The sequence below is a fragment of the Arvicanthis niloticus genome, chromosome 7, assembly GCF_011762505.2.
Source record: "Arvicanthis niloticus isolate mArvNil1 chromosome 7, mArvNil1.pat.X, whole genome shotgun sequence".
NCBI classification, from domain to species: domain Eukaryota; kingdom Metazoa; phylum Chordata; class Mammalia; order Rodentia; family Muridae; genus Arvicanthis; species Arvicanthis niloticus.
Genome location: NC_047664.1, coordinates 11,263,967 through 11,290,618, shown reverse-complemented (window position 1 = coordinate 11,290,618; position 26,652 = coordinate 11,263,967). Strand labels below are relative to the sequence as shown.

Here is a 26,652-nt window from a genome sequence, read left to right as displayed (position 1 = left end):
CTGTCTCCAGGTACCCTAGGTCGTCAGTTAAAATTCTATTTTCTCCATGTCTGTTCTTTCCTGTAAGCCTGACCTTTTGTGGTTTCTCTTAATTTGCTCAGCTGCTCACTGTCCTTTCTCTCTCCCATGACAGAAATGCAAAATATCTTCTGAGATAACAAAAGGAAATGTTTCTTGTCAATGCAGTAGTTTCCATAAGGAAACTTTAAGCCACAAGGGTCTCATGCTCCTCTATAAGCTCTGGGGGGACCTCGACTCTTACATCAACAGACTTGTAAAAGGACCTGTACATAGGAGAGGGTTAATCAACTGTATGAAACTAATAACAGAAGTTCAAAGTTCAAAGTCCTCCAGAGCAGTGGTTCTCAACCTTCCTAATGCTGCCACCATGTTATGGTAACCCCCAACCGAAAATTATCTCATTTTTACTTCATAACTGTAATTTTGCTACTGTTATGAATGATAGAAATATCTGATATGCAGGATACCTGACATGTGACTGTTTGAGGTCACGACCCACTGGACCTAGGTATCAAGTTACATGTGCAGGAGACAGAGACTTCAGTTCTGTCAGGAGAGACTTTGGTTCATTTTTGCTTTACAGATAGAGAGATTTAAAAATATCTGAAAGTATTTCAAAGAGGCTCAAATTTTATGGCAAGCTTCTGAATTCTGTTCATAAGAAGAAAATCATTTATCAAACTTCATAGGTGTGTGTGTGTGTGTAAAATGTCATACTCCAAACTAAGGACCTGGGTTAATATTTACTTTTTTGGGTCTCTGCTGAGTCTCCACAAATGGGCCAGTACTTGAAGCTTCTCCACCCTTTGTTACTGTCAGAGGAACAGGGGATGCCCATGAGTAGTGGTCCCAGAGCCTCTCGATGCAAAGGATGGGATCCTCTCCCAGTCCTACAGAGACTGTAGGACTTACACATAGGAGAAGATGCTCCTAGAAAGCTGCAGTCACTGCTGCTTCTCTTCAGGGCCCAGGTTCAGGTTATCTCTGACAACCTGGTCTGTCATGCTGGTGCATGACTGCAGACCAGGTGTAACAAGAGGACGGACACAGTGAGGTGCTGAGAGGGAGGGGGATGGGCTGGGTGAGGCACCGAGAGGGAGGGCTGCCATCCACCTTGGTTGGTCTTCTGAGAAGCAGAGAAGAGACTGTTCCAGAGTGAAAAAGCAGGCCACAACAAACAGCTTGCTTCTATCTTTGCACTCCCTGTACCACTAACTGGTCCAAGGACAACAAAGAGGATTATTTATGTGGCTTTTCCCAAGTAACCAAGATACAGGCAGTACCACTGTAAAGCCTTATGTGCTTTCTCCCTCCTTGGAGTAAAGCAAACCTTAATTAGGCCAGGAGCATGTGAAGAGCTATAATTAAAACACAGCAAGCAGCTTCCTTCTCCTTAGGAGACAATGCAGGTTTTGTGCATCTTTTCATCTTAAGAGAATATAGCTGAGCATCAAATGAGGTCCAGGGGACACAACTCAGGGAGCGAATGACTTCAGTGGTGAGAAGTGACTTCTAACCACAAATGAAAGAGAACCTTCGGCATAGTACTTTCTGGAATGCTACCAAAGCCTCACAGGAAACAAGGTCATCGGAAACACTTGAGTCTGATTGGAAAAGCTCTATCCTCATGGTCACCCCAAAGCCCTAAGATGTCAGAAGGGCTGGCTGGTTTTGGTCCTAAGAGGTGGGTAAGTTATGTTGACATCATGCCCTGAACAGAGAGGAGCAAAAGGCAATGAAAACAGATTCCTGATGCTTAAAGCCAAGGGCATCCCAGCTGAGGAGTGTTCCTGGGAGCCATTAAGACAGTTCACAGATGTGCTGGCTTGGATGTGTATGTTTTTATTCTGGTAGAAGTGAAGTTAAGTGAGGAGACAGACACAAAGAAAAGACCGGAATGAGCCCAGGCACACATCACACAGCAGTTCTAGGCCCCTCTGCCCCCCATGCCTGTTTCTGAACTGTTGGCAAGTCTCTCCATGAAGGGAGCTGAGAAAAAGACCTCTACCTGTATCTACCTCCATAGCAGATATCTGACTTATAATCGACCATAAGCTATCCCGAAGTCAAAAGCACCCATCCCCTCTACAGTCTAGCAGGCCACGTTGGAACGAGGAAGCCCGTGAAGATACTTTCGCATCCACGCTCTTCAGAAGTGCTTGTCGTTCTTCTGACCATGACAAAGCTGAAGGCACCTCCCTTGCTTAAGTCTGCTTAAGGACTGCTCCCACACACTTGACAAATCGTTAGCACAGAGCCAACAGGCTAACCTGAAGCAGGTATGCTTGGAATCCTAAGTACTAGTCCCTGGCCTCTTGTGCTGAAGGTGTTTTTGTTTTGTTTTTAACTGTTCATACTTCCTCTGCAGAAAGGGACAGGAACAGTGAAACAGACCATTAAATGAGGAAGTCTGGTGCAGGGCATCTAGTAGGTACCATGTAAGTCTGATATGATCTCTAGCCCAAACTGTGGTATTTCTACTCCCAATACTTGAGAATCTACAACTGGGGCAAAACCAAGAGCCTCTGCCAGGATCCTTTGCATAGGCTAAAACTCTACAGCCAACCTACCGCAGTCTTGCTTTGAAAAGCCTGGCTTTAACCAAGAATCTGTAAGATGGGGTGGTGGGATGGTGCTGCAGACCTTTCAGTCCCTGCCCTTGGGAGGCAGAGGCAGGAGGATATCTGTTCCAGACCAGCCAGATCTATTTAGAGGTATCCCATCTCGAAAGAAAAGAGAGGAGAGGAGGGGAGGGGAGGGGAGGGAAGGGATGGACAGACAGAGACAGAGACTGAGTAGGGGGAGCTTGTAGTCTCCTCATATACTTCATTACTTCAGTAGAAAGTTAAGTACTCAAAGGTCTGAGGAGGCTGCAGAATGAGATCCAAGGCTTCCTCTCTGGTAGAGGTATTCCTTCCCTTTCTCCCTCTGGAGGTGGTGGAGTTGGGAGAAGGTGCTTGGACTGCACCACCCCTCCCCTTCCACTGTGTGCAATCCCTGGGGAGACTGTGGGCAAGGACTACTTCTTTCAGATTGCTCAGGAGTCAGGAGAGAGGTCTTTGGAACAAGGAACAAAGTATCATCTATTTTGGGCAATGACCCAGGAATGCCTAACTTACAACTGTGCACCCCAACATAAAACTACAAACTTAAAACGTTCAAACTTTCTCTCATGGTGGGGGGGAGGGGTAATGAGTTCACGGTGAGAACTTTGTAGGTGACAATGTCAAGAGGCTGGACACACCTAGCAGAGCTTTCCTGCAAAACACTGGTCTCTCCAGTCGGGTCAGCTTCTTTGCACCCTCCTTAAGCAGGAAGGCAGAGAGCAAAAGTTCTTTCCAAAGTATTCTAAAAACGAAGTACTCTCTCCAAATCCTGTTTCCCCACAATAACGGTATCTATTTTGGAAAGCCTGAACCAAAAGAAAAAGAAGACAGTTTGGAATATAATACTTCCAAAGGAACTAACTGCTTAACTGCTCTGGGGCCACGGCAGAGCCCCAGGCGAGGGCGAGCCCAGAGGTGCTTGGGGAGGTGCCTAACTACCCCTAATTACAGAGGACAGGAGGCTTCAGCGCAGTAACAGCCTCTCAAACACCACATCTCCCATCTTCCCAATAAAACACCATGATTTTCAAAGCACAATTCAATAAAAAAAAAAAAAAACACACAGTGTGAGCTCTTGGCAACTTGAACAAAGGCAGGAGCCACCAGGTGGAACACACAACCACACAATGCATACCCAACTCTACCACAGTCAGTGCCAACCAGGAAGGTCAAGCTTTTTTTTTTTTTTGCCCTGCCCCATTCTTGTTCTTTAGAAATCTGTATGCAAGTTCTTCTACAACCTCTCAGATGCTTGGGGGAAGACAGTCACGTCACATAACCCCATAAATGCTAATATGGGGTGCTTATCTGGGACATTCAACAAACACTTCTGTTTTAAAGTAAAAAAAAAAAAGAATCAGCAAAGGCTAAATCATTACTTCAGAAGCACGACCTCAGAGGGGTAGTTGTAGGGTTATCTTTTTTTTTTTAAGTTTTGCTTTGAAACAGGGTTTTGCTGTCTCGGGCTGGCCTCGAACTTGCTATGTAGCCAAGGAGGACTGCTATGACACACATGCTCCACCATGCTCAGCTGTCTCAGTTCTTTAAAAAGCTGATTCAGGAGACGAGGAGGTGGCTTTGTCGGCAAAGAGCTCCGCAGAAGCTCGAGGACCTGATCACATCCCTGGAACCATGGAAAGCCAGACACAGCAGCTCACACACATAAACAGAGAGAAGTGAGTAAGTCTGGACTTACGACAAACCAGGTCTGTCTTCTTGGGAATGCACTTTTTTTTTTTTTTTTGCATAAAATTTTAAATGTTCTGAATGTTTGAAAGATAATTTGGTCAATCCTTTGACATATGGTGCTATATACAACTACTAGAGAAAAAACATACTCAAAAAAATAATCATTTGTAACCTATTACTTATGTCTGATTGTTACATAGTATAAAAATGTGGTTCTCATATTTGCTGCTCTCCTACTCCTATACAAGGACAGCTTCTGTGGTGCATCCAACCAAAATAACAATGACGAGATGTAGAGGGGACTTTTCATTACAGGTATCCGTCTCATAAGCCAGTGATCTGTCCATCTGTGCGTGTGGCCTGGGCTGAACTGGGATGCTGCTTGAATACCACAAAGGCACTTCACTTTGGAACAGACACTGAAGAGGCTGTGGGGAGGGACAGGGAGGAAGAATCAAAGAGCTGGTGCCTGTGGGTTTAGAGCTGAGCAAGCAGGACAGCCTAGGGGAGTCCAGAGTAGCCCCCCAATAGGAGCACCCCTAGGGTGACCAAAGGCAAACAAGCACCGTACAACACTGTGCCCACCCCCCTGACAGCTGCTGCAGAGTCCAGGATCCGTGTGTGAAGCACAGACTGAGCAGGACTAGCGTGCCCTTTGGACTACATCAAACCAGACAATTAGATCCTCTCCATGCAGGGCCTCAGAGGTCAGAGGCATAATGGGAAAAGAGCAGACACATCAAAACAGCTCCATGTCGGAGCGGAGCAGAGCAGAGCAGAGCAGAGCAGCTGTCTGAGAGGAACACCGTGTGCAACACTGTAACAAAGGATCAGAAGTAGCTTTCATAGCTGGCTGCTGGGCTGACAGGGAATGCAGGGCCAGCTGGTGCAGAAACAGAGTGAGGGCAAGTCACTCCAGATCTTGAAGGCAGCGGTTTGCATTGGTTCCTTTCACCTTATAAAAGGCAACTTGATGGGTAGAAGGGTTTATTGTGGCTCGGTTCAGACAAATGTGTTCGCTTGTGGTGGTCAGAAAGGCTGGCTTCACCCTGGAGGCCTGGAAAGGCAGGCCACCCTCCATCTGATCTCCTCCTTCCCTACTTTCTATTCAGGTCAGGGAGGTTGCCATCCAGATAAGCCTCTGTAAACACATCCAAAAGTATGTCTCATTAATGCCCCAGCACCAGTGGCCTCGGTGCTTCCTAATTCAATCAAGCAAGCTGATGTTCAGAATTTACCATCATGGGGTTCTCACCAAGAAGACTGACACCCACGGATCATTTGACAGACAGTGTCACTACTCAGGTGAAACTCTCTCTGAGGGTGGGAAGCATGTAGACTCCTGTGCTTCTGTCAGATCCTGAGTAACTAAGGCAAATGCTTCTCTTCCACAATGCCTACATCAACAAGGGAAACCTAACAAAGCCAACTCGGTCAAACTATACAGCTCACATCTCACATACACTGAAAACGCAGGACTGTCTGGCCTTTTCCTGGAGATAACCATAAGGTCAGTGAGGTGTGTGCAGGCACAGTCTCCTTCCCCACCCAATGCAGCAACTACAAATACACCTGTGCTCCCTTACATTGTGGCCTGGTGTTACTTTCAAAACTGATTCGTTTTTACCCCGTTCCTTTCCTGCCTCTGCAGCTCCTTTCACTTCCTTGTTCCCCTCATTTAAGAAGACGTCTGTATTTCCTTTTATTACTTTTATTACTTTTCCTTGTATTGATTCAGAACATGTCAAGGCACATTTGTAATTAATAAACAAAAATACCAATGACTACATATTTGCTTGAAAGATTCCTTACAGCTTCATAAGCAGAATGTAACTGGTGTGCACAACACTGTACCTCACAGTCTTCTCAGCATAGCCGGTTAGCCTTCACGGCTGCCCTACTGTGTCTTGTTAGTTAACAGAATACAAATGCTAGTTCAAAAAAAAAAAAAAAAAAAAGCTGGAACTGAAATGAAGTCCCAGGCTTGACAAGGGCACACTACAGTCACCACTGGCGAGTCAGACGGAAGAACAGAAACAACAGTCATGCATGATGATTGTGCCGAGGGGCGAGGGGATTCTCACGCAGCAGGAGAGGTCTGAATGCTGTTCTGTGCTGCCCTGTAAGTCCTGAAAGCTTCAGAGTTAAAGGTGGGATTCCCCTCTGTATATTTCAAAGCCACACTGCCAGAGGGAAATCTGTGCTTTTGATACAGGCTGCCTGGAAGCCCTCGTCAGATGCACACACTGACAGTTTATACAGCAATTTTCTTCTCGTTACCTCTGAGATATCTGTATACAAAGTTAAATGACACTATAGCTATCTCGTCGGGGCTTGTGAAGCATGAAACACTCAAGGCACACACTTAGGTTCTTTAAAATTCAATCACCTTAAATTAATTGTTTCTAGAACATACTATGTACAATATTAAAGTCTATAAATTCTACAGAAGCTTCCTAAAAGAAATGGCTTTATCCTTGTTCCATTAGTAAGAGAAAATTTCGCTCTGGAACCTGATGGCTGACCCAGTCTGTCCCTGGAACAGGAGAGCAGCTCCCAGCACCAGGCCAGGAGTCACACACATGCACTGCCCCTGCCTCCAGGCCTGCAATCTCCATCTTAAACTGCCTTCATTCTAGAAAGGAACAGAAAAAAAAAAAAAAAAGAAAGAAAGAAAAGAAAAAGAAAAAAAAAAAAAAGAAAGAAAAAAACAAAACACCAAAAAACCAAAAACCAAAAAATAGAAAACCAGACTGGTCGCAAGCATTTCTCTAGTGTTAAACACAAAAGTGATGGTGGCGCTGTTCTCCCCCAGACAGAGCAGGACAAGCAGATCTTTCAGCTGCATCCCTTCCAGTGGTCACAGCAGTTTCTACTAGCTCATATCCCAGAGCAGTGTGAGCCAGGAAGTCACCACTACAATCTATTCCTCCCCTCCCCCACCCTTTTCTCTACTACCTGTTGGAGAACTGAAGCTACAATCTAACGCCTAAGAATATCTGAATGTGTCCCCTGTCTTCCTGGCTTTACAGGCTGTATTATTATCCCTTACAAAACAGGGGGAACTGAAATGTTGATTCTGATTATTTGCCTTTGAAGCCAAAACATCTGATTTTTTTTTTTTTTTTTAACATTCTAGCCATGTAAGAGAAATTATTGGGCCCAAACTCACACACACCCTTAGGATTCCAAATGAGAATCTTACCATTTGTGTCTTAGCTTCTAAAATCAGCTTATACACAACACAGTGTACACTTGTGTGTCCCATACAACAGTGCCATGCACAATGAATATGTATAGCAAAACTTTAGAAACAGAGCTTGCGAGATTTGACAAGTTACCAGATCAGAACAAAGGCAGAATTGCCACAGAATTTACCAATGTTCCACCCACTTCCTCCTCCACACGAGAAGCAAGCATTCATTAATAATAAAATGTGCCCAGATCTGCTTCTCACCCTTCCTTAGTTTCTCCATCCTGTCTCTTACATGAGTAAGAATGTTTTTGAAGCTGTTTAGCTTAGACCTCAGTGTGCCACACAAAACATGAGTGACAAAAACTGAGTAACCAAAGCTTCTTCTTTAAGGTATTCCAGGGGACATCTGTACAGACAACTGGTTTTTAAAGATCAATTTAAAAACCTACTTAAAATGTATTAAGGGACTCACTGTCCCTCATTCTCTTGAGTCAAACTGATACCTTTCCTCATGTAAGAACACAACTCAGGCTGCCCACAGCAGCACAGCTCCATGGAAGGAAAGAAACCCTATTGCCATGGACCTACCTCACAGAACATGTAGAGAGACAACAGGGTGAGCCCAAGGTTATACACCACCAGGATGCCTCGGCAAGAGAGTGGCTGCTTGTTCTTCATGTATTTTGGTCCCAGCCATACAATGAGTAAGTAAATGACAGAGCAGACAAACGTAGGGATGTAATTGTCCAGAAGAAACCATCCTTTGACTCTCGTATCTGAAAAGGATCATAAGAAAAACATTTAGTTGCCAATTAGGTACACATAAGGAAAGCCACTTCCAAAGCCACCTGACACTAATGGTGCATTTAATCTGCATTTTAAAAGCAAAATACATACAAATTTATATTAAACAAAGCAAAGCTTTTTGATACGGGTTTAGAATAATTTGTTACTTGTGTTTATGCTAAGTAAAATAGTGAAAACATGCTTTTGAAGAATCTGAAAGAAAATGAAAAGTCAAATTACCCACTAAGTTTATTATGTTTATGCAATTAACATGGAATCAAAAAACATAGGAGATGGTAGTTCGCACTCAAAAGCCTTCCAGCTCAGTGAGTGCCCAGCATGTGCAGGCACAAGCAATGTGCCCTTTAGCCAGGTGAGGGACACTGTGTCTGACTAGAGGGTCAGCAATAGAGGCCAACAAGTAAAGAGAGTGAAATGCTATCGGCTCAGCCACGATCAGACTCGGGACTATGTAAGGCAGTGGTTCTCAACCTTCCTAGTGCTTCAACCTTTTAATACAGTTCCTCCTCCTGTTTCACCGGCCCCTGCCACGAAATATTTTTCATTGCTACTTCATATCTGTAATTTTGCTAGTGTTAGGATGTTAGGAATTGTAGGTATCTGATAATGCAGGATATCTGATATATGATCCCTGTGAAAAGGTCATTTCATCCCCAAAGGGTCCTGACTCACAGGTTAAGAACCCCCAAGCTCAGGTATTTAGCGCACTATAGGAACTTGAGACTTATACTGACTCAAATGACTCTCCATTCTTACCCTCTCTCCTAGGAAGGACAAAGAAAGGGAAGAAACCCAAGTGCTCTGTTGTCTGCAGGACTGCCTTGCTCAAGCCCTCATTTCCTACCCTGGCCTCACAAGGAGGAATATGCTCCCTTTGGGGAACTACATGCCAGTCTTCCTTCTGTGCAGACACTGACTCCTTGCAGTGTGTCTGCCACCGCCTGCTTTCTTTGGTTTCAGAAAGAGATGCTGCCTCCGCTTCTTCCCTGCCAGACCAACAGAAAGGAGGGGATTCCTAACACCTTTTGATCTCAGCTCTGGGCCTTAGCAGTGTACCAGCTAGCATCTACAGAACAAATCTAATTTCCATATCCTTTACTTCAAAGTTCAGCTCAGCACCTTACTGTTTTGCATTGTATATTTCCAACAAGCACCCATCCTCCCTCCTCCAAGAGCAGCTGGTCGCAACCCTAGCTCCAGGGAAGAGAGTTCCTTAGGATCCAGGTAAACATGTCAGCTCACTGTTCTGTGTGGTTTCTCAGTGCAGAAACCAAAATGTCAGGATAGTTGTGACTACTAAGTTTTCTTTTTTTTTCTCCAGCTCATGCAATAAACAAATATCTTCTTCTTACGCTGGATGAACAGCCTGAGCTGCTGCAATCATGAAGGTGGCCATCTTGAGGACAGATGAGGATGGGAAAGTGGAAAAATACAAAGAACAGGGTTCTTTCTCGGTTACTACCACAGTGCCCTTGAAATGGCTGTTCTTCCTCCCAAAGTAAATTAATCACTTTTATTACTTCAGACAATTATAAGCTGAATTTTCTGACTCTTTATAACCAAGAAAGAAGGCAGCGTTTCAATACAAGCAGATGTTTGCTTCTGTGTCATAAAAATGACTGAAACTGAGAGTCCTCTAACTCTGCTAAGACACTGTTTACAAGCAGTTGCCTAGTGGGGGCTTTGAGGAAGTGACATGAGGTAGGTCCCTGACAGCACTAATGGGTGAATCTGTCGGTGGGTTCATCCTTGACTGGACTACGGAGATGCTGAAAACTGTAGAAGGTGGGGCCTGGCAAGCAAGGACAGATCAACACGGCTTCCCTTTGAAGGGAGTATCAGATCCTCTCTCTGTCCTTATACCCTCTGCTTCTCAGCGGCTTCAAGAGGCACGGCTTTACTCTGCCATGCTCTTCTGACAATGGCCAGCCTTTTCTTTCTCCAGCGCAGAAAGAAAAAGGCCATGAGACCACAGACTGGGCCCTGGAACCCAGAAGCCAAAATAAATCTTTCCTCTTAAGTTGATTTTCTCAGTTATTTTGTCAGTGATGGAAACTTTTATACATTTCTGTGAACCCCTCAACAATTTCTTTTCTAAAGAAAGTATTACAGATAATACTAAAAGGCCATGCATAGCTACTGTGAAAAAAATTTCTTAAAAATTAAAGAACAAATAATGAAAAGTATCAGCAGTATAGCAAGGGATTTCAAGCATATGACATGATGTGAAATGATTTGCTAATTTAAAAAAAAAAAGGCAGTGGTGGTGCACACCTTAAATCCTGGCACTTGGGAGGCAGAGGCAGGCAGATCTTGGGTTCAAGGCCAGCTGGGTCTTTAAATGACTATTAAAGATGTGGAAAAGGACGGGTGATGGGGAGGGGCAAAGGAGACGGTAACAGAGGGAAAGAACCAAGTACGTTCTGTAGACATGGAAAACATAACAACAACAGCACTTCTCCAGCACACACGAAGCCCTGGGTTTCACGCCCAGCACTGTATGCAGATATACTTCTATTTGGCTGTGGTGCCGCACAGACACTTACGAATCTAGCACTTGGGTAGCTGAGGCATAAAGATCTGAGGGCCAGTCCGGGCAATAGTTCAAGACCCAGTTTTTAGAGAAAAGAAGCCTTTGGAACTTTGCAAGGAAGAAAGCATCTTGTCCTCTGGTTGAGTGTGTTCGGAATGCACTGGCTTGGTTTTCTCTAGAGAGTCAAGATTTAAGAAAAGCATACCACTACCAATCACTGTTAAGTTACTGGAGTTCACAGGCTGCAAGTATGGAAACTGAGGCCGGCAGAAGGATGTCCACAGTCACGGAGTCTCTGCCTTAAGAGCCAGGGGAGGGATAGCATTCAACTAACAGAGAACTTCACAAGGTCCCTTGTTACTGGAGTTAAAGTTTTGATCTCATTACAGAAAACATTTTCCAAGATCTCATGCAATATTTACAAGAGGCTATAAAGAGATGGGAGGGGAGCCACAGATGATGAGCTAAACCAGAAGCCACCTTACCTCGGGGGCCCAGTAATGCCTTGAAATAGGAACTGAGTGATGCATCGAAGTGTTCCATTTTAAAACCTATTAAAGAGAAAGGAGACATTGATTACTGTCTACTCAAAATACTTCTTATATGCATTTTCCTAAAAGAACAAGAACAAGCCATTTTCAAAGGAGCAAAGGGAAAGGCTGGCCTCCTCATGCAAACCAAAATTGTTCCCCACTCCTCCACGCAACCGATGTGCTAGGGCTAAGAACCAGAACAACGGTGCAGCCTGTGAATTCACATGGAAAAAGAACAAACCCAAGTCCCGGTCTCCTGGACTTCTCTTCTCAGGTCTAAAGAAACCCTCCCTGTGGTGCTGAACCTCAGTGCGAAAGAAGGAACTGGAAATGAGAGGTGGCACACATCCATCCTCACAGGCAAAGGACACTCAAAACAGCAGGAGAAGAGTTGTGTCCTTGCTTGTCACCAGATATAATATTGTATATAATATATACTGTATATATTATATATACTTAGGCTAAACATAGTATATAGTATATATACTTTAAAACAGTCTTATTGTGTGTGGGGGTGGTGGTGGTGGTGGTGGTGGTATATATGTAGAAGTCTGAGGACAAGTTTGGGAATTGGTTCTTTCCTTCTACCACGCGGGTCCACAGGGCTCAAACTCAGGTTGTCATACCTGGCAGCAAGTGCCTGTACCTGCAGAGCCATCTTACCAGCCCAAGCCTTCCCCTAATGCTGTTATTATGGCATACACACATAGACACACAGACACACAGACACACACACATACACACACACTCTGGCCCCTCCCCCACTGTCTCTCGTCTTGCTGGTCCTCTTACCTTCCCCCAATCACCTATACTCCACTGACCCCTCTCTGACTCTGCTCCCTTCTTAAAATTACTTGTCACCTTCATTTTTATTTTAAATACTTCATGTCCAAAGCAAAAAATTACAATATTAAACACTATGTCCTCCAACTACAGTCAAGCCAGCTCCACACAGGAGGAAGCCAGTGGTAGTGCTTGAACAAACACTCCAGAAATCTCTCCCCTTTGGAGCACACGCAAAAAAGGTCACAATGAACAAATTTTTGTAAATTTGGATTGTAATTCATTAGCAAATAACCAAGTCGATTTGGCAATAAAAATAGCAAACTGATCACAGTAGTGAGTCAAGACGTCCATCCTCGGAACGCTGAATTAATGCTGGGATGGGTGGTGTGCAAGTGCACACCTTTGAGGCAAGACAAACTCTGATTTGAGGCTATCCTGGGCTAACTGTAGTTCAAGGTAAGCTGAGGCTACAAATGAGACTTTGTCTACAAACAAATAAATAAACAGAAAATTTAGTTAAACTTAATATAACTTTAATTTATGGTTATCAAATTCACAATCGTGTTTAGCTATGTGTGGACTATAGCTGCACTGTTCTACACAGAATCAGTTACTGAGCCTGCAGTTCTTCTGAAAACCTTCAAAACCATTTCTAAGTACTGCCAAACCTCTAGGGAGAGGGTGGGGCATAGGGATGGGTAATATTTCAAGAGAGAAACTTGGAAGAAGAGATTATCTAAAACATTAGCAGCTAAATGAAAACACTAAATATCAAGGGTCTACTGCCTCCCATGTCCAGAATAGTGCAAACAGAGATGGACGTACAGCAGCATCACCTAGAACGAGTGATGCGCCCAGAAGGCACGAGGACCCAGGTCTGAAGCACAGCAGATGTTGAAATGCACATTTAATGCTACACAGTAGGAATAAAATTCAAGTCACAGCATTCGGGATTCTGACATCAGGCACAGCTCCCAGAGAGACATGAGGGGACAATGCAAGAATCGTTCGCTCTGCTTGTTAACTAAGGCTTTTCAGAAAGCGAGGAGCTTCGGTTTTCTAACTAGAGGCTATTGGAAAGCTGGAAACAAGACTGTAGAAAGGCTTTAAACGATACAATGCTAACTGCTTGAGTGGGGAGGACAGTGTAGGAGAGTCATTAGTGGATTGGGAAAAAAGTAAGTTCCTGGAACTGCTCTGAATGACCTATTATTCCAAGGACAGCAGCCTAGGACAGAGTCCAGTTTGAAAATCTAGGCTAATGTGGCCAAGAGAAAAGCAGAAAAATGTAAGGTCAAATTTCAGTCTGAGAGTACTGAATCCAGCAGCAGGCTACGGGAAAGACTTGTGTGCCTGTCCTAGATAACCTGTCTATACTGTTCTGCTGTGGAGGCCTGCAGGAGCTGGCACACATGAGGGGCCCTCTTCAAAAGCATACCCAGGAGGAGACTTTCTTTGCCAGAGTGCCACATCTGTTCTGATGGTGCCTTTCTGCATAACTCTCCTCCTGGGTTTGCAGAACTTTTCTCAAACAAACTTAGGAGCATAGTGAAAAAGCAAACAGTCTTTGGAAGAACAGACATGGGAAAGAGTCAAGGGATCTGTCATAGAAAGGCTCTCTGTTCTGACGATGAAGTAGGGGCTGACCCATGACTCACCAGCCTGATTCTGACATGCCAGGAGTCTTCCCCTCAAGCACCCACAACTGGGTATGTCCATACGCTCTTCACAGCTGCGACTGCTCACCCACACCCACAATGCCATGCTTCTGTCCAGCACTCACCCATCCACACCATTCATTTTTTTCATTACACCTGTACAATTGCTGTCCACAGTGGGTGCTAGGCACTGAGGACTTAAAACCCTAAGAGATACAACAGTTCAGAAAATAGAATTCACGGCTGGGGGAGAAAAACACTACACACAGAGAGGATCTAAGCGGTTTCAATAACCTGCAGTCGACTGCAGTCCGAGAATATTAGACTGAAAATAGCAGGAACATTTTTAGACTGGTGTTAGACTGTATAGCATTCTGAGGAGAGAGGCAAAACCCACACAATCCTGTCTGGGGCACAAATCGCTTTGTCCAGCGTATCCCCACCAACTACACACTACCAACTGGACAAACACTTAGTGACATCTACTTATCAGGCTGGCTGTTCACACGCCTTTATTAATTACCTTAAAAAATACTGATGCTGGCAATCTGGAGATGTGAAAATAAGCCTTTTAAAGTGTGCTTTATGTGAAAAGGTTAAAATTTGGTTTGTGTGTGTGTGAAAGAGTGAGACAGAGAGAGAACTATGTACAGGCTTTCATATAATCTCTGGCTTCAGGAATTCAGTGGGGGTCTTGAAGTACATCCACGTGGATGAGAAACAACTGTATTAATGACATTAATACATGAAACGTGATACCTTCACAACAAAAAGGAAGCAGGGTAATGAATGGACCTCAGAGTGGGTCGTATTTTCAGAAACCGAGTCAGAGCAGCCTGCCCTGAGGATAGCAGGAGTGAATGCACGAGCCAGCCCTGGTCCATCAAGGGCACTGCACTCCCTTCAGAGAAGCACAATGGCTCCCAGGCTTGGGTGCATCTGGCCAGGCTCCGCAGAGGGCAGTCAAATGGCACAGCTTACAGAGAGCATGTGGGGAATAGCTTGGAAGGGGGAGGGGTGCCAATCCTCAGCTGCTCACACCACCTCCTCCCCAATGCTGCTGTGGACGACCTGAAGCACTGTGCCCTTTCCATCTCCCTCACAGCAGCTCATCTGCCGAACCACAGCATCAGCACCAAGGTCTCCCTGCCATGCTGGGCTGATCCACTGTTGAGTAGCCTTTGGGACATACTCTCCTCTAGGTACAGAACCCTGAAGAACTCTTGACACTTTGCCTAGTCATCAGGAATTATGGGAATGCCATGACCCAATTTGCAACAATGTTCAATCATGCTGTCAGGTCTGCAGCCTGCCTGCCTGCTGCAGTTTCCAGCCTCCAAGCTGTGAAGCCCAAAGACATGGTTCTCAAGTGTGCTAGGCCAAGTGGAAACACAACCACTCTATACTGTGGTGCTAGGAGGGACCAAGCCAGGCACTGGGCCTCTCTAGAGGTGGCTTTGATCTTCTGGAGCAAGCAACAGGCCTTTCTTTGATCTGCCCAGCTCCTCACAAATTGACAAGAAATACATGACAAGAATGGACAACTCTCCTCAGAAGCAAGACCCTGCTGACACTAAACCAAATAACAGCCTCTTTAACTTGGGGACTCCGACCTCTACTCAACCTGGCTGGCCTCACAGAAACTGCAGGCCACAGCCAGGCGTATCAGAATCCATTTTTTGAAATTCCAACCATAAGAGTACCCAAAAGCTATTCAAGAGTTCCAGAGCACACATAAAACATATGGATAAAGATTAAACAAGTGAGCAGGGGTCGGTAAGTTAGAACAGATTTCAGACAATCTCCTTTTCTGTCTGTAACAGACAAAAATGCCTAGGTTGGCCTCAAACTGGTGCCTCAGCCTCCCAAGAGCTAGGATAACCGGTGAGTATCACCAGGCAAGGTAAGAATTCCATGTTAATTCTGCAAGGGTGCCAGTAGACAATCTCAGTTGAGTCTTTCCCCACTTTAAAATTCTAGACCATTTCTGGTAATCATGCAATTATATTATTGTGTCACATTCTAAACATCACACTGTGGAAAACTGACTGGTGCCGGCATTCTGTTTATAAGCTTCCCTGTATTTACCTGGGTTCAATTCCCAGCCTCCCCACATAGCAGCTCATAACTGTCTGTAGCTCCAGTTGAAGGGGAGCTGGCACCCTCCCACAGACATACATGCAGACAAAACACCAAAATGAATGAATGAATGAATGAATGAATGAATGAAATAAACTCCCTTATATTTATGAAAGGACAGCTGAAGAGAGCACGAGGGGAAGAAAGAGTTCAGCACATCGTCTGAATCACTTCCAGCATCTACTTAGAATGCAGAATCCTTATGCCTGAATTCAAAGAAAGAGCAGATCCACCACAGCATGAAATACTGTCAACTCTGAACCCCAAAGGGCAAACAAACCACATGCCCAAAGAGGGCTTGGCCCTCCTCCTGTGGAAAACCCACCCCAATCTATCTCATTTGCTGCTTTCAAATGTAGGTGAATTATATCGCAGTTACTAGAAGCATCTTCAATGAATGAAAAATTATGCATGATGGATTTCCCAGCAAGCCAGTCCCCTCTGCTGCTTCCCCCCGGGCTGCCAAGAAGGGCGAGAAGTGTGGCAATGGGCCTGGGTGGCAGTGACGGCAAGGACTGCTGAGGTTCCTCAGGTGACGGAGCCGAATCTGAAGAGTGTGAGATCTCCCAGGCACAGCCTTACTGCTGAAGGAAGCAAGAAAGCTGCCAACCAAGGAACGGGGCTCGGACCATACGGCAATCTGTCTGGACAGGCCAGACTTTATAAAACTACATCACAGAGTTGAAATACAAATCACAGCAAGGAGAATTGATGCCCTAAATTCACAAGCAGTTCGCCTGGTGACCCATCTGTGCCAGGGACATTCTGGAAATCCTGTTTCTGGCTGCAAAGGTGACAGGAGCAGGCTGGCAGTCTCCTTTTGTGTGAAATCAGTCCAAATTTCTTTCGGCTTAAAAAATGTATCATGGGAGTCCATGATGCCTACCATGTTACCTGTAACACTGTGTTTAACTGGTTTGAACTGTCAAAGTTCACCTAAAACAGCCAACAAGCTGGCCTAACAAACCTATGACCTGTGAGGCCAGGCTGACACTTCACAGCCTGCACTCAGGTTCATCCAAGACTTTTGAGGGTCAACTTAGGGTGAGCAGGCGTGGGACGTTCTTTATGTTGGCTGCCAACACACACAAACACGTGTACACACAACCACAACACGTTCCCGCTAATTTTAGAGTATTCTATGCTGAGAACATTAGCTCCCAAAGAGAGAGAATTAGCAGCAATTCCTTATAGAAATGTTAAAATACAGGGCATGGGGTATTCTGTGAATTCCCAGCCAGCCCACGTAATGGTAATCAAAAACAAAAAGAGAAATGTTAAATACACAAGGGGAAAAACACTATAACAAGCTTCAGGATATGAATGTGACCCAACAGTGAAATCCCTCAAAACTTCTGGCATTTAAATAAATAATAAAGTTGGGTTAACAACAACAACAAATAACCCAAATTAGCTCAGTGCTTGTTCCCACATACAAAGCTATTCTTTTTCTACTGTAGAATTCCCATTTGCTCTAACCTCACTCAAAAAACATAACTCTCATCACCACCCTGATGATGACATCCTTTTTTTTTTTTTTTTTTTTCCTGACAAACTTGAAGAAAAGCAGCACAGCACATTCAGGTTCTCAGGTCAGTAACTAAGAGCAAGGGATGGCCGTGCTGTGCTTCCAAGTACGGTCACACATCAGACCGCTGGGAAGGGAAAGCCTTCCTACTGTTTGGATATAATGGGACAATTTGGGGACAAACATGTTTAAAATGTTGCCACCATCAGAATTCCTTGGTACTAAAATAAGATTAGATGTTTCAAACGGGAAGCCTCCATCTCAACTCCTGTGGCTGCTGTGATGGAGGGAGGAGGGGAGGAACTAGGTTAGGGCCTGAGGGCATTGGTTAGCATGCACTTGGCAAGCAGGGAGCCCTGAACTACCAGATCCCAGGGTCTCAGGCACACACTAGCACACAGAAGGGAACTGGCAGGAGACTACACACTGCTAGAGGGCACTTTATAAACTGACACAGCTGCTCCACTGTTTTTTTTTTTTTTTTTTTTTTTTTTTTTTTTTTTTTTTTGTTGAGCTTTTTGTTGTGATCTGTGGTATTGCTGCAGTGTGGTTCATTCGTTTGTTTGAGACAAGGTCTCACTAATGTAACCCAAACTGGTCTCAAACCTTATAATCCTCCTGTCTCAGCCCTCAGAGAGCTAGGATTGTTTACTCACATGCCCAGCAGTTGCTCTTAAAGGGATCGTCTGTAATCCTCCTCCCGACTCTGCTCTCTTCCTCCTTCCCAGCCCTTCCTCCTTCCTCCGACCCCAAGTCAGGTGCCTCCCTGTAGTTTCTTGTAGCTCTGCTATCTGGGCTCACTCAGCATCAATCAACCTCTATGTGACAGAACCTGGTTATTCCAAGTTAGGTATTATGAAATACAATAGTGTACTCCTTAGAGCTTTACTTATTTTAATTCGTTCTGAGTACGAGAGTACACAACCATGATACTACAGATGGTCAGACACGCAGGACACAGTTGGCATTCCAAAGGAAAGTGGGAGGGAGACCCACCACCCCACAACAGCAGCTAAAATCCTAGTTACAGAGGTATTTTCCCAGGGGGCTTCCTTTCTCAATGCTCAGCAGCGGCAAGGACATTCTGAGGTAGGAAACAACTTTAATCACGCAGACACACCTTCCAACACTGAAAGGAACTTCCTTTCTATCAGGACAAAGACAAGTGCTTTTCTGGTCCTTAAAAGCAATATATAAATAACCTAAGAAATTCAGACCTAAGAACCTAAGAAAGGGTAACCAAAATGGTCCTAGAATTCAATTCTAGGGGATTCTTAGCAGAGATTTTAGCTTTCACAATCTCCAACACAGACTCCACATAACAACTTATTTGTCAGAGATGGGTACACTGTAACAGAAATTTATTCTTAACAGTACCAACCTTCATTTCCACTTTAAACCCGAGAACTGGTGATAACTTTTGCTTCATCAAAACGCACTCTGTTGCTTGGAATGAGACAGTATCTGATGCACAGAGCCCTCCTTACTGAGACGTGAACATCAGTCTGCTGCAGGTGGCCTCAGAACTCATTCTCACAATTACCCATTACCGCCCACGAAGCTACAGTGCAGAAAGGTAAACCTTGCATTACTGTGGGGATCTGGCCACACCATGACTAGTTTTACTTCTGTGCTCCACGGCTGCTTTTCATGCTACCTGGCTTTTGAAATGGAGCTGACTCACACTAACATATTTCTTGAGTTGTGTGCAAAGCAGCCCACTGCTTTATTAGTAAAAGGACAGAGGCAGACAGGACTCCACCCTTCTTAAAACACAGAGTAGTAAGTGGTATGCAGACACCTGGGGGCCTATCAGAAATGAACGATCAGAGATGAGGACCACATACTCTGAAGCAAGCCAGCCAGGGTTCAAAGTGCCTGTTTTGACAACAGATGACCTTGCGAAAGTGACTTACTCTTTCAGACTTAGATCTCTAGTCTGTCAGATGAGGATAATTACACCTTCACGTGACCCAGTGAGTCAACATGGTAAAATATTATTACCATCATTACAAACTCAACACTGATCCAATATATACCTGATGTTTATGAATGCAGCTAGGCCATAAACTGAAATTCTCTATGAGGTAGTGGGCAGTGAAACTTGATCAGGGCTCTGTTATTCTCTACTGTAGATGGAGTCACAGGCAGTGATGATATTTGAGTCACAGGACCTGCAAGAAAACTCCAGGCACATTTCTCTGGAATGCTAAGAGGATGCTGGTCATTGATTTCTCTGTGAAAAATGCAGATCGGGCTCTATTTTATCCTTAGTGAAGAGCAGATGGAAGCCTGTGTCTGACCTGCCTCTTATCCCCTATATCCAGCAAATGGTGGCTGCATGGAGACTTTTGCTTTTGTATGTTTGTGTACCTGGCATGAGTTTATGCACAGATGTCCTCTCATACCAGAGGGTGTCAGAACTAGGATTACAGGCAGCTGTAAGCTGTCTGATGTGGGTGCTGAGAACTGAACCTTGGTCCTCTAAAAGAACAGCCACCTCTCTGGCCAAGAAGATTCAAGTTCTTTGACACTGTGGAGGTATGAGAACAATCCCCAGAAGAAACTATGTTTTCAACTTTAATTTTTTCCTGGCCTGGTGACAGTCAGTGACATCCACTCCCTCTGATGCTAGAGGACAGTCAGTCAGCCACGTGATCACATGGGCTGTTACTAGTGGACTGGGTTGCTAAGCTGCAATGGATTGATCTGGACATCACTGTCCTAAGTCAAGATCCATCTTACCTAGAGAGGCACTGAGCTGCTGTAGTCATGCACTCAAAAACTGAACTTGGTCTTCTGGTCTATGTCCTACTGCTTTTAAACTACTTCAGACAGCCTTCCAAGGGTCCTATGACTCAAATACCATCACTGCCTGTGACTCCATCTACAACAGAGAATAACAGAGCCCTGATATCAAGCAACTTTCACAGCCTATGACCTTGTGGGTAATTTCAATCCAACTTCTTGATTGTACTAAGATAATGAAGACAGTAGGTACCAGAACTGATTGGAGATACAATTCTTATGAGAATATGCAGGATTAATGTAATTTTAAATAACACATTACAATACAACCGTATGAACACCAACCCCAAAACTGTTGTGTTCCCCTAAAATGGATGGTACTGGAGGCCTCAGAAACCTCTACAATCTGTTAGGGCCATGATCCTCCCTTGGCCTCATCTGAAAACTCCACCATTACTTCTACCTCCCCCAACCCCTGCCCCAAGACAGAGTTTTTCTGTGCAACCCTGGCTGTCCTGGAATTTGCTCTGTAGATCAGGCTAGCCCTGCCTCCTGAGTGCTGGGTTTTAAGTTGTATGCTATCACTGCTCAGCCATTTCCACTTTATGTCAATCTGTGATAAAATGGTGGAGATTTCGTTTGTAAAATGTAATTATTAGTTAAAATACAAGTATATGTTCATTTGTCCGCAATTCTAATTAGGTCTAAGATCTTCAAGAGTGACACCTCTGGAGTTCACATCTGTACCTTTAAAGAGAACCTGGATGTGTGTGTGTGTGAGTGCCCATGTAAGCCTGAACAAGTGAGGACATACATATGTCCTCCTGGAGTCCCACGGTTTCCTAGCAACAGCTTTTCAAATGTGGCTGTACTCACAATCACCAGCTTTAAAACACAGACGTCTGGAAGCCATCCCTAGAAGGTCAGGTTCGTTCTTCTGGAGAAGGAGCTCTGAGCAGCTCCACGGGTGTTTCTGAGGAGTGGTCTGCTTCAGTAACTGGTTCATGGATGAATGGGCCTCTGAATTGTAACAAATGTCCACGTCCAGGCTACAGTTACAGCTGCTGATGCTTACACACTCATCCCATCCATATATTGCATTACACTGACAAAGCCTAGACAGCAGGCTCAAGGACAAGCTGAGTTTTATCCCAACAGATTCTGGCACAATTCCTTGTTTGCTGTAATTTTACCAGCTAAGAGGAAGGAAGACCACTTGTATTCCAACGATCTCTCCAAATGAAGCAAAACCCTACCACCACAGACATTAATTCCTAGGTGTTCTAACACTGCCCCGCCTCACACACATGGCACACACCCAGCATAATTACACAGCACAGCTAGCTCTCCTGCAGACTCCCCTAGTTGATGTGAAGTTCTATAAGAAGCCTCTGGCTGTTAGTTCTCTAAGCCGCAAAACAGGGTCTGAACTATTTTTAAAACAGAAAACTTTCCATCTGAAATTCAAAAGTTTTCAATGCTATTGTATGTCAGAGCAGCAGCCATTCTTTTATTTTTATCAGGGGAAAACCCCACAATTTCCTCCCCTTCTTTCACAGAAAGCCAGAGGTAGTCATTTGGGTTCACAGGGAACTTGGAACAAAAACAGAGTCACTGTGGTTGTTAACACCATGGGGGCCTGCAGAGCAGGGTTGCAGTAACAGCTCTGGCCTCCCTTTAAAAGGCCCATGCAATAGCCACCGTGATAAGTTATTCTGAAGGCAGGTAACAACAGGTGTTGGCAAAGATATGGGAAATTAGGGTATTTGTGCCGTTTTGTTGTTGCTCAGTTTATTGTTTTGTTGTTTGAGACAGGGTCTTGCTATGCAGCCCTGGCTGGCCTAGAGCTCACTATATAGACTATTCTGGCTCAACCTTCCAGGGACACACCTGCCTCTGCTTAAATGCTTAAACTGTTTTTTGGTATTTACATAAACGTCTAGAAACCAATACTAAAGAAATAAAAGCAAATATGTATTACAATTGTTCTAAAGACCATCATCTAGGTAATATTTAAAAGTGCAGAAATATTGAGAAGAGCTTTTAAAATTCTATCTGGAAATAATGACCTACAGATACTATGGGCTGCGGTCTCAGACACTCAGGTTCAGTGCCACTGTGCAATGGTGTGTGTTATGGAGTACAGTTTAGGAGTCCTCAGAACAACAAAGAATTTCCCGTTGCCCGGCAATTCTAGATATTCACTTGAGAGGATGAAAATCTGTGATATATTATTTCTAACAGCCCAAAGTTAAAGAAACTCAAGAGTTCAGCAACAAATCAACAAAGTGTGCTGGGACAAGATGGGACAGAAAGGCACCACATGTACTACTTAGCACAACTCACAAAAGCTATTCCATTACATTCAATGCCCAGAGCAAATGACCAGAGAAACATAAAGTACAAATATGGCTGCCAGTGGCAGGGGTGGGTGGGGGTGGGGTGTGAGAGGAATGGAGGTAGACTGGAAAGTGCCTACTGTGTGTGTGGAGTTTCTTTTCAAGACATTAAACACTCCAAAATTATGTGTACTTACATAAGCAACTTTTAAAAAAAAAAAAATTAAAGGAAATGCTTGAACTATATTTGGTATTTATGTAAATGTCTCGAAATCAATACTAAAAAAAATATTACAACTTCCCTAAAGACCATCATCTGGGTAATATTTAAAACTATAGAAATATTAAGAAGAGTTATTAAAATTGTATCTAGAAATTATGACCTTCAGAAACTATGATAGAGGCCTCACAATTGTATACTACTCTATCACCAAAATGAATTTACTGAACGTTTGAAGAAATGAAAAGGTATGCTCACACAAACACGAACACAGCAGCTTTTATCACGGTAAGCCTTGAACTCAACTATCCTGTTCTTTAATGGGTGGACAGACAGTTAAACAGCAATGGAATATTACTCAGCAATTATTAAAAACAACACACACACACACACACACACACACCCCAAAACAAAAACAAACAAAAGACCCTGGCAAGGAATACTTGCCGTAAGTTGTTAGTCAGGGAGGCCCCAGAACAGTGCGAGCAAGCCACTAGTGTAGCTCTTGGTTGCCCAAGAGCTAGACTGTAAGACTGCTGAAGACACAGCACACTCTGGTTGGACATTAGAGAAGTCAAGATGGAACTGATTCAAAAATTTCTCTCCTGCTGGCTAGCTTTCACAACACCAGAGAGTTCTTTGGGCCACTGGAGGAGAAACGTTATCAATGGTTTTATCCAGAGATGAATCGAACGAGAGTACCAACCAGCTTGACAAGATATGCCTACTGGAACATGAAGGTTGTGAAGGCAACCAACCGCCTTCTGGTTGAATCCCAGGCCTGTTCCAAGGCTCTGGGCAGAGGATGGGGGAGTGGCCAGGGGATAGGGGAGTGGCCAGGGGGATGGGGGGAGTGGCCAGGGGATGGGGGAGTGGTCACTAAGGTCCTGGGAGTGATAGGGGAAGAATCTGGTACTGCTGTTCTGCTGGATGGACATGACGTCAAACTGCCTCCTCAATTGGTTATGCTCATATCCATAGATAAGGGCTGCTTTCAACCTTGACCAGGGACGTCTCTTTCTGCAGTCAATGCAGCAACTGGTTAGGTGCTGAGAAAGGGACACATCACTCCCTAATGCTCAGGAGACATGATTATGGAAGAGGGAAAAGAAAAGAATGTAAAGGCCAAAGGAGGTGCTGTGAGAGGCCTTCAGGACATGGCAGGCAGCAGTAACTGGGCTTCCTGGGTAACAAAGAGAAGGAAGGAAGGATGGGGGAATGAAGACAGGAAGGACTGAAGGAAGGAAAGAAAGGAACAGAGAAGAGGACAGGAAGGTTGGAGAGGGACATGTTGGGGACATCCAGAGGTAGTGGGACAGGAGAGAATCAAGATATTGTGTATTCAAGTTTGAAACCTAGAAGGATAAAAGACTTAAAAACAAACAAACAAAAAACTATTGATATACCAACAACACATTTGACTGTCCAGAGATTTAAACTGAGTCACAGAAGTCAATCCATTTACATAAGATTTCTGCAATAACTAAATTACAGAGCTGAAGAAGAGCTTTGTGGTTGCCAAGGGTTAGAGGTGAAGGGGAAAGATGTGGCAATGAAAGTAAACTTGTACTGATGGCATCACGACATGCCAGACTGTACCTGGTCAATGTCTGCAGGGCACTTGCCCTGAGAAACCAGGTGAAGGGTATTTAGGATCTGTGTGCTAGCTCTTTTATTTATTTCAAACTAAAATATAATTCCACAGTTCTCCTATTCCCTTCATCCTCAACCAGAAGCCTCTGCCCCAGGGTCTATCTGTACTCTCTCACCCTACATAAGAATCTACAACTCTCTCAAAAGGCTCAAGCTTTAAAAATCCATAACGGTTATAAGAAAATCTAACCAACAAGCAAGGTGAAGCATTTATTAAATAAAAACAAACACACAGCCAGATCCTCAATCTAATCTACATGGTGGTAGTTTTGGGGGATGCAACTAAAAATAAATATGGGTGTGTGCTGAAAGGGGTGGGGGTGGGGGCAGTCCTTTGACCTTTACCCCAGAGCTTAAACCATGATCTCCACGGTAGTCTGTCAGGGCTTCACTTATTTAACCCTCAACTCTGCGGACCAGGTGGGATGGCTGGGGGGTGGGTATCCATCATCCTGCAACACTCCAGGGAGCCCTGCACTGCACACAGGCTACTTTTCAAAGAGTAAGAAGGTCACAGGACAAGTAAAGCGCTCAATAAAACGTCATCTTTGAGATTCAAAGACACTGTGATCGGCTCTACCTCAGTTACAAGGACAAATGCAAAAATCTCATCTTACAGGATTGTAACAAGCAGGTAAAAATACCTGAGATAAAACCATAACAGCTCCAGGGCTCCAAAACAGTGAGTGCAAACTATGTGTCCTTGTCCCTAATAAGTCAGACACCTTTCCTCATCTCAGCTCCTACTGCAGATTCAATCTGGGGTTTCACACTAAGAAGGTATTCGGTAGGGGAGTTAGTCTCAGGCTCCTGTGACAAAAAATACTCAGTATTTTTATATTGCCACTTCCTAGGTGTTTCTGGCAACAAAATATAAAAGCTTTGCTGCATTATAAAAAAAAATAAAAATGTTTCTTTTTCTCTTGTCTGGTTAATTTCTTATCAACTCTACTGAAAGTGACAAGGATAAAGAGGTATTTCTGAAATGCTGCATGGTTCGCCACACCCTGAACCCTCGCATTCAGGAGAAGTGGAGACAAGTAGGGAGTTCCAGGCTAACCATAGGCTACAGAGAGACTGTCTCAAAAATAAAGAGAGGCCATTTTACATCACTCTGTGACGCCCTTCCTGATGTCTCTTGGCTCTGCATAGGGTTTTCTGTCATGCAGGGGCCACTGATGAACGCAGCCCCTGCTGCAGACTGAGGCAGCTTCAGCCTCTAGAAACTCCAGCCTCTTCCAGGAATGTGTTTCCTCGGCGGTCACGTGCTCATGGTGTGTAAGTGTTAAGGGCGGAACCTATCCTGACACCAGGCCATAGGACTGCGTCTGAGAGGAACTGCTAAAGTTCTCCCGGGACCTGAGAATATGAACTCTCATGCGAGCTTTTTACTCCAGCTCCCCCCAAGCAGCAACATTCAATCTGAGCTATCAGAAAAACCATTCACTGTAACAAAATGAAGGAAAGCCAGTGATGACATTAACATGAAATCCATCAAGGCTTAACCAATGGGTCCCCATGAGAAAATTAAGAAGATTTAAAGAGGACCCCATCTGTGTACAGAAGTTGTAAATAGCTTTTCCTAGAGAAATCAGGGAAATTTTAATAAAAGAAACTGTAAAATGGTCTTAGAAGATGCCTTTCATGAGCGTCAGACTTTTTTTTTTTAGGGAGTACAGCACAAGATGCTGGCCAGGAGAGAACTTCTCTCCCTGAAGCTCAAAGAGCTAGCTGTTGGACAAATGCAACTCCTTCTTATCCAAAACCAAAACCATCCATACTCAGCAGACATCCACAAAGCTGGAGCTACAGGGAACTGTGGAGCACCTGGTGTGGACTGTGAGAACTGAGCCTAGGTCCTCTGGGAGAGCAACAAACGGCCTTAACAACTGAGCAGTTCTAAACCATAAATTGTTTTTTTTTTTTTCTTTAATACCCACAACCTCCCCTTTCTGTAAAGGTGTGTTACAGATACTCTTAGGTCATCTGGCTTTTGAAATGTAGACTGGTGACCTTAAAAGATCTTCAAAGAGAGGAATCCTCTGAAGCAACTGTAAATCTGGTCTAAGAGAGAGACAGGGTCCCAGATCTTTTTAAATCAGATGTGTTCTGTGTTTAAGAGGACAGCAGTCTCCCGGCTGGTTTCCTAACTGTGTACATAGCATCCTGCAGGAGAGGCCCTGGTGAGCAACAGTT

General features: G+C 44.3%; 1 protein-coding gene across 8 annotated transcripts in view; it reads right to left on the bottom strand.

Moving 5' to 3' along the window:
- The window catches only part of Elovl5 (ELOVL fatty acid elongase 5), a 62,647-nt gene that overhangs the window by 12,557 nt on the left and 23,438 nt on the right, over positions 1-26,652 (bottom strand). For 6 of the 8 annotated variants that reach the window (XM_034509096.2, XM_034509097.2, XM_034509095.3 and 3 more), the window contains 2 exons: positions 11,338-11,403; positions 8,101-8,288 (listed from right to left, as the gene is read on the bottom strand). In XM_034509096.2, the coding sequence (XP_034364987.1) occupies positions 8,101-8,288; positions 11,338-11,395 (246 nt within the window). In that variant the 5' untranslated portion in view covers positions 11,396-11,403. Of the gene's footprint in view, positions 1-8,100; positions 8,289-11,337; positions 11,404-23,250; positions 23,319-23,509; positions 23,533-26,652 lie in introns of those variants that run through there. The other 2 variants (XM_076937924.1, XM_076937923.1) reach the window with 2 other exon arrangements.